General features: G+C 45.3%; 1 protein-coding gene and 1 long non-coding RNA gene across 3 annotated transcripts in view; one reads left to right on the top strand and one right to left on the bottom strand.

The window, feature by feature from the left end:
- The window catches only part of LOC306814079 (5'-AMP-activated protein kinase catalytic subunit alpha-1-like), a 51,539-nt gene extending 39,047 nt beyond the window's left edge, over positions 1–12,492 (top strand). Inside the window, exons 8-10 of one of the 2 annotated variants that reach the window (XM_079329794.1) lie at positions 6,385–6,871; positions 8,095–8,221; positions 11,121–12,492. In XM_079329794.1, the coding sequence (XP_079185920.1) occupies positions 6,385–6,871; positions 8,095–8,221; positions 11,121–11,365 (859 nt within the window). In that variant the 3' untranslated portion in view covers positions 11,366–12,492. The remainder of the gene's footprint in view (positions 1–6,384; positions 6,872–8,094; positions 8,222–11,120) is intronic. The other variant, XM_079329793.1, reaches the window with a different exon arrangement.
- Positions 1–14,234, bottom strand: part of LOC306814083 — a 432,110-nt gene that overhangs the window by 270,343 nt on the left and 147,533 nt on the right. The gene's annotated exons all lie outside the window — the stretch shown is intronic.

Genomic DNA, 14,234 nt, shown 5'->3' with positions numbered 1-14,234 from the left:
TGTTAGCATGACAATAGGGAAAATCCCACAGAGAGAAAGGGAAAAAAACAACCCCCAACATTATCCACTACGAATTTTTCCCATATACCAACATGCTAAATCAAGTTAAAACCTTTAAATTATATACATAGATGCAGTTACAGATACAGGCACAATATCATAGGTAGCTCACCCTAAAACAAGGTCTCCTTGGGATATGCATCAGGTCTCTCCATCCTTTTGCATCACCCACCAGGTACAACCTGGTCCTTGAGATAAAGCAACCCCACGGATGGAATTAGCTTTGCTGGAGGCAGAGTTCACCCAGACAGTTTTTCTTAGCATACCTCTCAGGTGTATCAATGGAACCTTATCTCCATCTGGTGTTCCCAAGGGCTCAAATTGGGCAGGGCCTGCTCGGTTAGTAGAACCTCAGGTATTCACTAACCATGTAGCCTCTAGTAAATTAATCTCCCAGTTGTTGAAAGTCTCCCCACCAAGTGCCTTTAAGGTGGTTTTTGCTACAAACTGTAACTTCTTCCTATTGTATCAATAAGAAGTAGCTAGGTCTAGCATATGAGACAAGCACGAGGATCAAAAGAGTGGCTCTTTGCCTTTTCTTTATTGCATGGTGGTCCCAGGGCAAAAGAGGAAGCGCATCTCAGGTCTTGGCTTTTTCTACGAAACGGTCAGGGAGGGGATTTCTGGTTGTCTGCCAATAGGATATGGACAGGAGGGACAGGTAAGACATTCCTTATACCTCTGGTATCGGATTACAACAGGTTTTAAGCAGACCATTGCACCATTCAATTTTCCCAGCTGCTGGTGCATGGTAGGGAATATGGTACACCCACTCGATGCCATGTTCTTTAGCCCAGGTGTTTATAAGGCTATTTTTGAAATGAGTCCCGTTGTCTGACTCAATTCTTTCAGGGGTACCATGCCTCCAGAGGACTTGCTTTTCCAGGCCCAGGATGGTGTTCCGAGCAGTGGTGTGAGGCACAGGTTAGGTCTCCAACCATCCAGTGGTGGCTTCTACCATGGTCAGCACGCAGCGCTTGCCTTGGCGGGTCTGAGGCAGTGTGATATAGTCAATCTGCCAGGCCTCTCCATACTTATATTTGGACCATCGCCCCCCATACCAGAGGGGCTTCACCCGCTTGGCCTGTTTGATGGCAGCGCACGTGTCACAGTCATGAATAACCTGAGAGATGCTGTCCATGGTTAGATCCACCCCTTGGTCTCATGCCCAGTTATAGGTGGCATCTCTGCCCTGATGGCCTGAGGCATCGTGGGCCCATCGAGCCAGGAACAATTCTCCCTTGTGTTCCCAATCTAAGTCTATCTTTGACACCTCTATCTGTGCAGCCTGATCTACCTGCTTGTTGTGCCTGTGTTCTTCATTAGCCCGACTCTTGGGAACATGGGCATCCACATGACGGACTTTCACGGGGAGCTTCTCTACCCGAGTGGCAATGTCTTTCCACTCATCAGCAGCCCAGATTGGTTTTCCTCTACGTTGCCAGTCAGCCTTTTTCCACCTTTCCAGCCAACCCCACAGAGCATTGGCTACCATCCACGAATCAGTGTAAAGGTAGAGCTTTGGCCATTTCTCTCTCTCAGCAATGTCCAAGGCCAGCTGAACAGCTTTGAGTTCTGCAAGTTGACTCGATCCACCTTCTCCTTCGGTTGCTTGTGCAACCTGTCGTGTGGGGCTCCATATGGCTGCTTTCCACTTCCGGTTCATCCCCACAATGCGGCAGGAACCGTCGGTGAAAAGGGCGTAGCGTGTTTCATCTGCTGGCAGCTGGTTGTACGGTGGAGCTTCTTCAGCCCGGGTCACTTGCTTCTGCTCCTCTTCATCAGCGAGACCAAAATCTTCACCTTCTGGCCAGTTTGTAATTATCTCCAAAATCCCAGGGCGATTTGGGTTACCAATACGGGCGCGCTGCGTGATGAGGGCAATCCACTTGCTCCATGTGGCATCAGTGGTGTGGTGAGTAGAGGGAACCTTTCCTTTGAACATCCACCCCAGCACTGGCAGTCGGGGTGCCGGGAGAAGCTGTGCTTCTGTGCCAATCACCTCTGAGGCAGCTTGAACTCCCTCATAGGCAGCCAAGATTTCCTTCTCTGTGGGAGTGTAGTTGGCTTCAGATCCTTTGTAGCTTCTGCTCCAGAATCCCAGGGGTTGGCCTCGGGTCTCACCAGGCACCTTCTGCCAAAGGCTCCAGGACAGACCATGGTTCCCAGCTGCAGAGAAAAGCACATTCTTTACCTCTGGTCCTGTCCTGACTGGGCCAAGGGCTACCGCATGAGCATGTCCTGCTTGATCTGGGCAAAGGCTTGCTGTTATTCAGGGCCTCAGTGAAAATTTTTTGTCTTGCAAGTGACCAGGTAGATAAGGCCCACAATTTGGCTGTACTCAGGAATGCACATTCTCCAAAATCCTTTGGCACCTAGGAAAGCCTGTGATTCCTTCTTTCTGGCCGGTGGAGACATTGCAGTGATCTATCTTAATGATGACCTCAGTGGGGATCTGGAGCTGTCTGTCTTCCCACTCTACTCCCAGGAACTGGATATCTCGGGCAGGTCCTTCGTCTTTGCTTTTCTTGATGGTAAAACCGGCTCCCAGCAAAATCTGGATGATCTTCTCTCCTTTCTCAAATACCTTCATTGCTGTGTTCCCCCACACAATGATGTCATCGATGTACTGCAAATGTTCTGGAGCTTCACCCTTCTCCAGTGCAGCCTGGATCAGTCCGTGGCAGATGGTGGGGCTGTGTTTCCACCCCTGGGGCAGTCGGTTCCAGGTGTACTGCACGCCCCTCCAGGTGAAAGCAAACTGAGGCCTGCACTCTGCTGCCAAAGGAATGGAGAAGAATGCATTTGCAATGTCAATGGTGGCATACCACCTTGCTGCCTTGGACTCCAGCTCGTACTGGAGTTCCAGCATGTCCGGCACGGCAGCGCTCAGCGGTGGAGTCACTTCATTCAATGCCCAATAGTCCACAGTCAGTCTCCATTCTCCATCAGATTTCTGCACAGGCCAGATGGGACTGTTGAAGGGTGAGTGGCTCTTGCTGACCACCCCTTGGCTCTCTAGATCACAGATCATCTTGTGGATAGGGATCAGAGCATCTCGATTTGTCTGGTACCATTGAGGTTGCAATTGGCACCTGTTGCTCAGTCACTTTCAGGAGTCCTACTGCAGAGGGGTTTTCTGACAGTCCAGGCAAGGTGTTCAACTGCTTAATGCTCTCTGCTGCTACAGCAGCTATTCCAAAAGCCCACCTGAACCCCTTTGGGTCTTTGTAGTAACCGTTCCTGAGGAAGTCTATGCCTAGAATACATGGTGGTTTTGGGCTGGTCACAATTGGATGTTTCTGACACTCCTTCCCTGTCAGGCTCATCTCAGCCTCCAGCAGAGTCAATTCCCGCAATCCCCCTGTCACCCCAACAATGGAAACAGGTTCTTCCCCCACATGTCCTGATCGTATTAGGGTATGCTCTGAACCAGTATCAACTAATGCCTCATCATTCTGTGGCTCTGATGTGCCAGGTCATTGGATCCACACCATCCAAAAGACCTGGTTTTCCACTGCCTCTCCCTGGCTAGAGGCAGGGCCCCTCTAGCCCTGGTTATTATTCCTTTCCTGGGCATGCATACTAGAGGTTCCTTCCAGGGGATCTGATAGATCATCCTCCCTTTCTGTAATACCCTGCACCCTGGTCATGGGAGGTTGAGGCTACCTTCACTTTAGCAGAGCTCCCTTGGTTATTGTTTCCCTTCCTGAGTTGACACACCCGTGCTGCCAGGACAGAAGTGGGTTTCCCATCCCACCTTCTCATGTCGTCCGCATGGCCACGCAGAAAGAACCACAGGTCAGCTTCTGTCCCTAGCTGGGGGGCATTGTTTTCTAACTTTGGGGTCTGTGACTCGAAATGGTGCTGCGTTGATCTTCCTCACCTCTTCCTTTATCTCCCTCATCTCCTCCTTAAACTCCTCTTTGAGTTCCTTAACCACAGCAGAGACAGGAGCCTGCATTGGGCCATTGATCATACTCTCAAAATTTCTGAGCTTGTTAGCAACAGAACCCACTGTCTCTCAGTTATCAGCATTAATCATTGCAATGAAGGTGGTGTATGATATGGCCCCAGGGTTGCCAGATTCCACAACATCTGCCCTGTGCACTTGACCTTGTCAGGGTCATTGTCATGCTGTCCATCCCTCCCAAAGAGTACCTCTAATACTGCTGTCTCTCTAAGCTGCTGGATCCCTTCCTCAAGGGTCTTCCAGCGCATCCTACGGTGGTGCTCCTGCATTCTCTCTCTGTGTACAAACTTCTCTCTCACACTCATTAAAAGCCGGTCCCAGAGGGAAAGGAGGCCTTGCTCCCTTACGAATATCTGGTCCACACCTGAATCCTGGGACAAGGATCCCAAATTCCTGGCCTCAGTTCTATCCAGTTGTACACCTGTTCCCGTAAGGTCCCAGACCCGGAGTAACCAAGTTGTAAAAGGCTCACGGCCCCGCCGAGCAATGTCTTTGCGCAGGTTACAGAGACTATCGTATGAGAGGGACTCGGTGACAATCTCAACCTCTGGCTCCCTTGCTGGTTGTGAGGACCCTCCTTGCTGATCCCCATTATCTAGGTGCCTTGTTTTAATCTTAGATTTTCTAGTTTCCACAGGGGCAACTGCTTCTGGCTGTGGCTGCTCCTGTGATCCAGCTGGAACCTGGATGGTTGTAACGTCTGTAGGGTCCACTGCAGCACCATCAGACTCTCCCTCTTTAAGGGAGGGGGAGGGGAGGGTTTCTCACCAGCTGGGGAAAGGTACTCCTTTAGCATCTGGCCCATCTCATGTATCTCCTTCACTAGAACCCCCATCCACTCTGGCTGGTTCCTTTCTGCTGTGGGCTGTGGGGCAGGGTCAGGTTCTGTAGCAACATCCCTGTTTCCTGGAGTAGGTATCAGGGTTTTTATCCAAGTCAGTCTCCCCTTATCTCTGGATGCTAAATAGAACAGGCCTATCAGCAACACCAGCCACTGTATGATATCATTAGCATTTAGAGATTTGAACCCTTTAAAAACTGGTGGAGTAGACCCAAGAAACTGGATAAAGGCTTGGGAGAAAATTTTCCCTGGTGTCATTCCCTCACAGTAGGTCCCATTATTAAAGTAACCCCAAAAACAGAGCTAGAGTGTGATAGCCCTGAATGCATGTATCCGCCTTCCAGAGGAAGTTAAAAATCCATTAATTCCTCACCTTATCAACCCACAAAATGAACTGGATAATAGCCACAGTAACCTTAGTGATGGGACCCATGTTCAAATAAGGGCATGCAAATGGGAGAGATATAGCTGTGACCATGTGGAGCCCGAACCAAGGTAGGCTGGACAACATGATGACACCTAACACAAAAACTTAGGTAACTCAATAACTGTTATTCCTTTTTCACCCTTTCCTCTCAATGCCCTCAGGGCCCACGTGCTGGGCACCAAAATCTGTCCTGGTTTGAAAGACAGGTATTTGCCAAGAAAGGCAGGAGCCCCTCCCTGAGATGGAGAGTGCAAACTCCCCCCCCCCCCCCCCCCCCCTCCCCTGCCCTGCAAGAGAAAACTCCTAAAAAGGGTCAGGGAGTCTCTTCCCTCCCCCTGTCGCTAGTCATCCATGCTAGGGCCTAGCCAACAATTTCTTAGCATGACAATGGGGAAAATTCCACAGAGAGAAAAGGGAAAAAACCAACCCCCAACATTCTATATATTTCCTTTTCACTCTTAGCCTATGGATACACTAGTAAAGAGGTACAGATCAACTCTTCCATAGCCTTCCCTCAACTCTTTAAGGCTTGAAGAGACAGCAAGGGGGTTTTCTGAATGGAAAAGTCATAGGCAGCTTGTTGGGAGTGGGGAGCATATGACTTCATTATTCAAACATCTACCAAGAAAACTATTCAGTATCGGTATTTCTTTAATTTATTAGGTCTTTTGTATGTACTTGGGGACAGACAGCTTTGATTGGATAGCATACAAATTTCAGTTGAAATATCTCAAAAGGAAAATTGTTTTTCTTTTTGCTGCCACCATCTACAAACCCAATGCCAAAACCACAACTGTTTCTATAAAAAGGTGGTTGACTTATACAAATATATTATCCGTGATCATGTAGTTGAAACCCTTAGAGGTAAGAGGCATTTTTCAGTCTCCTGCAAAATGTCTAGCAAAATCTTTTGAAGGAGATGAGTACTTTTCATTATGTACTGTTGTGCTGCACAGAAGGGGACTTGTAGTGACAACTGTTGATCTTTTTGCTATAGACTAAGAATATTTTTTTAAAAAACAATTCATAATAAAAAGGCTCGCTTTGCATATATATATACTCAGATTTTATTTTTAAATCTAGAGAACATGAATGGTTTAAGCAGGACCTTCCCAAGTACCTGTTTCCTGAAGACCCATCATATAGTTCTACCATGATTGATGATGAAGCCTTAAAAGAAGTATGTGAGAAGTTTGAATGCACCGAAGAAGAAGTGCTAAGTTGTCTGTACAGCCAAAATCATCAGGACCCTTTAGTGGTTGCTTATCACCTCATTATAGATAATAGAAGAATAATGAACGAGGCCAAAGACTTCTACTTGGCTACAAGCTCACCGGATTCTTTTCTTGATGATCACAATCTGTCTCGATCTCATCCTGAAAGAGTGCCATTCTTAGTAGCTGAAGCACCACGGCCCCGCCATACTCTTGATGAGCTGAATCCACAGAAGTCAAAACACCAAGGTGTAAGAAGAGCCAAGTGGCACTTGGGAATACGGAGTCAGAGTAGACCAAATGATATCATGGCTGAAGTTTGTCGAGCAATTAAACAACTGGATTACGAATGGAAGGTAAAGAATAAAGGCTTTTTACAGTAGAAACAGTAAATTTTTGTTTGAGCTGTGTAATTACATAGCCTTGAAGTATGAAACTGCACTCTCCTGTGCTGTGGAAAATAGTCTTGTGTGCCTGTACTGATAACTTGTGTTTGCTCCGCAGGAAGGGTTTGGGGGGATGTCTTGGTTTGAAAGACAGGTATCTGCTAGGGAAAGCAGGGCCCTCCCTTGAAATGGAGAATGTAACTCTCTCCGTTCTGAATTAGTATAATTTTGAAATTAACGGGCTTTTAGACAAATATATGGAGATAGGAATAATGTTTTTTTACTAGCATGTATGGCAAGTCAAACAAAACAACAACTATGGAATTAATAACAAACAGAACCAGGAAGCTGGTAACAGTTCTTTTGGCTGTGGACACTTTCCCCTTTGGTGCAGTTACCATCGCAGCCGGCAAGGAGCGCTGGCAGGCTTCCGCTGGTCAGGGCAGGTGTGATGATCCCTGCACAGCTGCAGGGGGCGCTGTGGCATGAGCTCGGGGAGCATGCAGTAATGGTGGCTGTGTCTGAGACAGGAAGGGATGGAAAAGAGAGGCTTTGATTCACGAACCCTGGGGCACTGTTGGTTCCAGTGCTTCAGCAGAACTCTCGGAAACAGCAAGCTGAAATGGCAGGGCGTCCTAGCAGGTCAAGGGTGCAGGGTTCAGCAGCAGAAGAAGAAGGCAGCTCCTGACTGGGCTATGGCAGTGGTAGCAGAGAACCTTTTTCTCCGAAGCCAGGAGAGAGTGAGAGAGAGCAACTGCCCCCCCTCCCCGCTTTCCTTTTCCCTCTTCTTAATTTCGTCATGTGCCCCCCCCTTCAAGAGAAACTCCCAAAAAACAGAGAGGTTCCACCTCCCCCATCTCAAGTTCCCAGTCATCGGTGTTTCTTAGCAAGTCAATGGGAAAAATTCCACAGGCAACAAGTAGAAGAAAAAAAACCCCAACCCCCAGCATCAGGGAGGCTATTTATGCTGATAAGAATAATCTTGCTAATGTGTTTAATCTTTCTACTGGGGCTCTCTGGGAATATGTTAAGTAGGGTGTTTTGTTTGGGGTGTGTTTTTGTTGGTTAAACAGAAAAGCTCTGACAGGTAAACCTAAAATCACTTGATTGCACCAATGAGTTGAAATAAGAAAAACAATGTACAGTGCTTCTAAAACAGTTCTAGTTACTAAGTCAAATCTCTCGTGTACTAGGTTATAAATCCATACTATCTGCGTGTTCGAAGCAAGAATCCAGTGACAAGTGCCTATTCCAAAATGAGTCTACAGTTGTATCAGGTGGATAGCAGGACATACTTACTGGACTTCCGTAGCATTGATGGTATGTAAAGACTCACATAAGTCAATGGACTTGTAAGGGGAATAATTTTAAATGCAAACATGTCTTAACTTACTTGTTTATAAGTGATGTAAGTATTGCCCTTTATTAGTTGAAGCCAAGCTAGATCTGCAATAATATTTCTTTATTTCTTCTTTGTCTAGTGTTCCTATGATCAGATGGTTAGCTGTTTCATTCCTTAAATAATCACTTTTTAGCTATATCAACTCTCAAACTGCTCAGTTTTGTGTCTGCACCAGCACTAATATTGATAGTGCAAAAGGGGAAGGATTGTTGGAGGTGAGTTTTGAATCAACCTAAACTGGTTTTGTGGCCTCACCCCCAAATTTAAACACTAATTTAGATCTGAAGTAAGTATGGGAACATATTTTCCTAGTGAAGATAAAGCTTTGCATTTAGGCATGCAAATTTGACTTTAGCTGTACATTGCTATACTGCATCTGGCTGGGATGGAGTTAACTTTCTTCATTGTAGCTGGTATGGTGCTGTGTTTTTTATCTGTGACTTAAACAGTGTTCTGGCTATTGCTGAACAGTACTTGCATAGTATCTAGTCTTTCTGTTTTCTTGCCGTGGTGCACCCAATGAGTAGGCTGGGGGTGAATAAGACGTTTTGAGGGGATATAATCTGAACTGCTGACCTGGATTGATCAAAGTGATATGTCATACTATATGATGTCATGCTTACCAAAAAATCTGAGTAGATGGGAGTTTGGGGAAGGTAGCCACTGATCAGAGATTGGCTGTGTGTTAGTATGCTTATAGGAGGTGGCACGTGGTTGCCTTTACATCACTTTTTTTTTTTCTTTCTTCCTTCATCTTAGTAAGATGTTTATCTCAATCTATGAGTTTTCTTGCTCTTCTCTTTCCAGTTCTTTTAATTGCACTAAGGGTAGGGTGGAGTGAGCAAAGGGCTGGCTGGGGATTTAGCTGCCAGCCAGGTCCAACTCACCGATGCCAGGAGTAGACAAAATTTAAGATGGGCATATGCTTGCAGTAAGTGAAGTCTTGAAAGCAGTTGTACAGATCTGTAGAAAAAGCTTTTATAGAGTTGGCGGTATCACAGCATGCAACTGTTGTGGTTTAAGCCCAACTGGGAACTAAGCCTCACACAGCTGCTCCTTCACTTTCTCCTGGTAGAATGGGGGAGAAAATCAAAAGGGTAAAACTGAGAAAACTTGTGGATTTAGATAGAGACAGTTTAATACAAAATGCAAAAGCTACATGTGCAAGCAAAGCAAAACAAGGAATTTGGTCACTCCTTCCCATGTGCAGGCAGGTGTTCACCCATTTCCATCATGCATAACAGTTACTTGGGAAGACAAATGCCATCACTCCAAACATCCCTCACTTCCTTCTTCTTCCCTCAGCTTTATATGCTGAGCATGATGTCATATTGTCTGGAATATTCCTTTGGTCAGTTGGGGTCAGCTGTCTCAGCTGTGTTCCCTCCCAACCTCTTGTCCACCCCCAGCCTACTTGCTGGCAGAGCAGTACAAGAAGCAGAAAAGGCCTTGATGCTGTGCAAGCTCTGCCCAGCAATAACAAAAACATCCCTGTATTTTCACATGCTGTTTCAGCACAAATCCAAACCATAGCCCCGTGCTAACTACTAGGAAAAAAATTAACTATTCCAGTGAAAACCAGCACAAACTGCAAGTCATACCTTCTTGAAAATGGACGAGCAAATACAGACTGGCAATAATGCTTGTTTAAGAGCATAGTAGATTAAAGCAAATTATTTCTAGCCAATAAGTGTACATGATATGCCTAGGAAAATGTGTCATGAAAAAGGATTGACTGGAGTATGGCTGGATTACAGTATAGGGTGGCTAAGGCTGAGTCTCATGACAGTTTAACCTGATCTGACTTGGCAATGCAATTCTTGCCTTGTCCCTTCTAACCATACAAGTGCTTGCTTAGATCTAGTAGTATTTGATACAGGGCATTAATCACTTTCCTACACTGACCTCTAATGTAGTATAAGACAAATGCCATTCCTGTTGAAGGGGAGATGACTGCTTAGAGCCATGCAACTGGAGCAGCTGCAGTCCTGGCCTCAACTCTTGAGGAAATGCAAGCCTAGGGCATGGATTTGGCATCTCTTCCAACAGTGAAGCTGATCTGACTTTCCCTCCACTACAGCTAGCCATTCTCTATCCCTCTTACAAACTGTAGTTTAAAGTAGCTTTGATGTAAAAACCCAATCTCTTCTGTGTTCCCTAACTTCTCTTAGAAATAACTTTTTCTGGTGACAGGTGCAAATCAAAACTAATGTTGAGTATTTAAAGTAAGAATAGAGATACTTCAGCAGATAATTACCTTCAGTATGAGGTAGAAATACTTCCATCTTAGAAGTAAACTTAAACTGTTGCAGCCCAAATACATATTAAAGGGAAAAACTTCCAAAAATGAATGATGTAGATGCTAGCATTTTAATACATCAATGAATTATAAGGAAATACAAATAACAAAGTATTAATAACCAAATAGAAAGAAAGCAAATAAAATACTATCAAAAAGCATCTACACAATGTTCCAATTGTTATTTGACTTAACCTTATGACGCTGTCATGTTTCTGTTTAAGGGAAATTTATTTAACTATTAGCTGCTGAAACTACTTAATGAAAAATGTGGTGAGTGCTGGTCTAAACTAGATCAGATAGTCCTGGAGCACAGTTCAAAGCACAATAATAATTTGCATGAGGACATTTAATTCTGCTGCTATATGTATAAGCTTTTCTTTTGTATCAACTACATACAGTTGCAAAAGCTGTTTATGTATTAATCAGCATTTTAGACAATCAAGATTGGAAGTGTGAGAAGAGGAAGTTTGCTGTTCTTATGATTAATTTTCCTCTTCTTTCCAATTGTTCCCCAGATGAAATTACTGAAGCAAAATCTGGGACTGCAACTCCACAGAGATCAGGTTCTGTGAGCAACTGTAGATCCTGTCAAAAAGATTCACGTGGTGACGCACAGGGAAAATCTGCAGATATATCCCTTACACCATCAGTGACCTCTTTGATTGATTCTTCTAAGGCTGAATTAACTCCAAGACCAGGGAGTCATACAATAGAATTCTTTGAGATGTGTGCAAATCTTATTAAAATACTTGCACAATAAGCAATAAGCATGCCTAAATCATAGTCAGATGCTTCCAGTTATAATCAAGTTAAATTAACTAAGGTGCTGAAAAAACTAGCCACAGAATGCAATTTTCAGGGGGATTGGAATGATTATAGGCCATTATGTATATTATTTTGAAGCTGGAGTGAATTCTGATTGTCCACTGTCCAATAGCATAATACAGGTATAGGAAGTCACATGCCCTTGGGGCAGTGTTCATAACACTTTACATTGATTGCACATTAGAATTCAAATATTTAAGTTATACTGGCCTTCTCACTTTTTTTCCACTGATAATACATACATCTAATGCACTGTAAATAAATGTAGTTCAGTGACTTAAATATGACTTGATCATCATCAATAGTTGTGCCTTAGTTGATCAAAATTGTCATCATCTAACAGTAATATGTTAAAACTGTTGTTTCTTCCCTCTTATTTGACAGTAAATGATAAAGAATAGTTTAATGCATTATAATATACTACTTTTAATAACAGATAAATTTGATTAAATGCATGCAAATCCAACCGGGTGAAAATATGTAGGGACTTTGCAATGTACTAAGGGTGAAATTCTGTGGGCTGTAAGTAGAACAATTCAGGCCACAGCAGTGATGAGAGGCTTAATGCTGAGAAGACTTGGCACCCTGTCAGCGGAAACAAAATGTGGTACTGTGAAGGAGAACTGTCAGCAGGTTCCTGATCTGTGCAGATTTAGTAGCTCATATCTTAGTGTGGTAGCAACACAGCAGTTCCCCACTGCTACTGCAGGCTGAGAATCCTGTTCCTTATAAACACATGCATGTTGTTAATATGGCCTCTTGCATGCTATTCCAGAATTTAAAATGTTCACTTTTAAAAATATGCTCATATTTTGATACAGCTGTTTATATCATATGCTATCTTACCATATATTTTGTAGAATTCACATTGCAGTTGAAAATACATATATACATTTAGGTTTTTCAAAGCTGCTTTTATAGTGAACTCTACCATTTAAATTGTGGCATTAATAGTCCAACTTTTCAGTTGGACATTTAAAACTGATCATGACAGCTTATCATATAATCATAGAATGGTTTGGGTTGCGAAGGACCTTAAGGATTATCTGCTTCTACCTCCCTTCCACTAGACCAGGTTACTTGTAACCCCTTCCAACCTGGCCTTGAATACTTCCAGGGATGGGGTGTTGTCCTGGTTTGAAAGGACAGGTGTCTGCCAATAAGGGCAGAAGTTTCCCTTTTTGGATTAGACTTTGGTTCCACTCCCCCCCGCCAAGTATTATAATTGTTTGAATCAAAGACTCTGAGGCAGAGATAAGGGGGGTGGGAATAACAGCTCTTTTACTAATATATCTAACTATACAAACAGAAAACAATAACAGTTAAAATTGCTAACAGAACGAAATAGATAACTCGGTGTCAGTCCCTTTAGATGCAAGCACGCTGTCTCTGTACTTAGTCCACAGCCCGGATGTGCCAATGGCAGACGGGAACGAAGGCAGGAGGGAGGGGGGAGGGGCGGCAACGGCCACGCCGGTCCCGGGCGGGAACGGGCTGGAGCGGCGGCTCCTCGCTCACTGTGTGTGTCTGGGGGATCAGCTGTGTCCGCAGAGGCAGGAGGCTGGAACGGGGCAGATGCAGGGCAGGTGATCGCAGAGGGTCTGGCTCTGCTGTGCTCGGCCGCGTGGCTGAACGATCCCAGGCGTCCTCCTCCCAGCTCGCTGGAAACTCGAGTGCCCTCCCGAGTGCCCTCCCGGAAGCCTCAGAGGCCCCTCCAGGGGCCGTCCCCACCCACCCCTTTGTCTGGACCCATCAGGGACCCTGGGTGTAGCCCGGCCAGCTCCATTGGCATGATAATGGGAAAAATTCTTTCAATTGACACAGTAACAGAAAAACACTCAACCCCCAACATTATCCACCCCGAATTTTTTCCATGCCAACATGCTACATCATATTGAAATCTTTAAATTATATACATACATGTAGTTACAGGCACAGTATCATATATAGTTCACCCTAGAACAAGGTCCCCTTGGGGTATGCATCGGGTCTCTCCATCCTTTTGCATCACCCACCAAGTGCAACCTGGTCCTTGAGCGAAAACCACCCCACGAACAGGATTGTCTTTGATGGAAGCAGAGTTCACCCAGACAGTTTTCCCTAACATGCCTCTCAGGTGTACCACTGGAACCTTAGCTCCATCTGCTGCTCCCAAGGGCTCTGACTGGGCAGGGCCTGCTGGGTTAGTGGAACCTCGGGTATTCACTAACCATGTGGCCTTTGGTAGATTGATCTCCCAGTTCTTGAAAGTCCCCCCACCAAGTGCCTTTAAGGTGGTTTTAAGCAGACCATTGCACCGTTCGACTTTCCCAGCCGCTGGTGCATGGTAGGGAATATGGTACACCCACTCGATGCTGTGTTCTTTAGCCCAGGTGTTTATAAGGCTATTTTTGAAATGACTCCCATTGTCTGACTCAATTCTTTCAGGGGTACCATGCCTCCAGAGGACTTGTTTTTCCAGGCCCAGGATGGTGTTCCGAGCAGTGGCGTGGGGCACAGGGTAGGTCTTCAACCATCCGGTGGTGGCTTCTACCATGGTCAGCACGTAGCGCTTGCCTTGGCGGGTCTGAGGCAGTGTGATATAGTCAATCTGCCAGGCCTCTCCATACTTATATTTGGACCATCGCGCCCCATACCAGAGGGACTTCATCCACTTGGCCTGATTGATGGCAGCGCACGTGTTACAGTCATGAATAACCTGAGAGATGCTGTCCATGGTTAAATCCACCCCTCGGTCTCGTGCCCGCTTATAGGTGGCGTCTCTGCCCTGATGGCCTGAGGCATCGTGGACCCATCGAGCCAGG

Source organism: Erithacus rubecula (assembly GCF_903797595.1).
Source record: "Erithacus rubecula genome assembly, contig: SUPER_W_unloc_1, whole genome shotgun sequence".
NCBI classification, from domain to species: Eukaryota; Metazoa; Chordata; class Aves; order Passeriformes; family Muscicapidae; genus Erithacus; species Erithacus rubecula.
The sequence above is the reverse complement of the archived record's forward strand: the minus strand, read 5'-3'. Positions and strand labels throughout refer to the sequence as shown.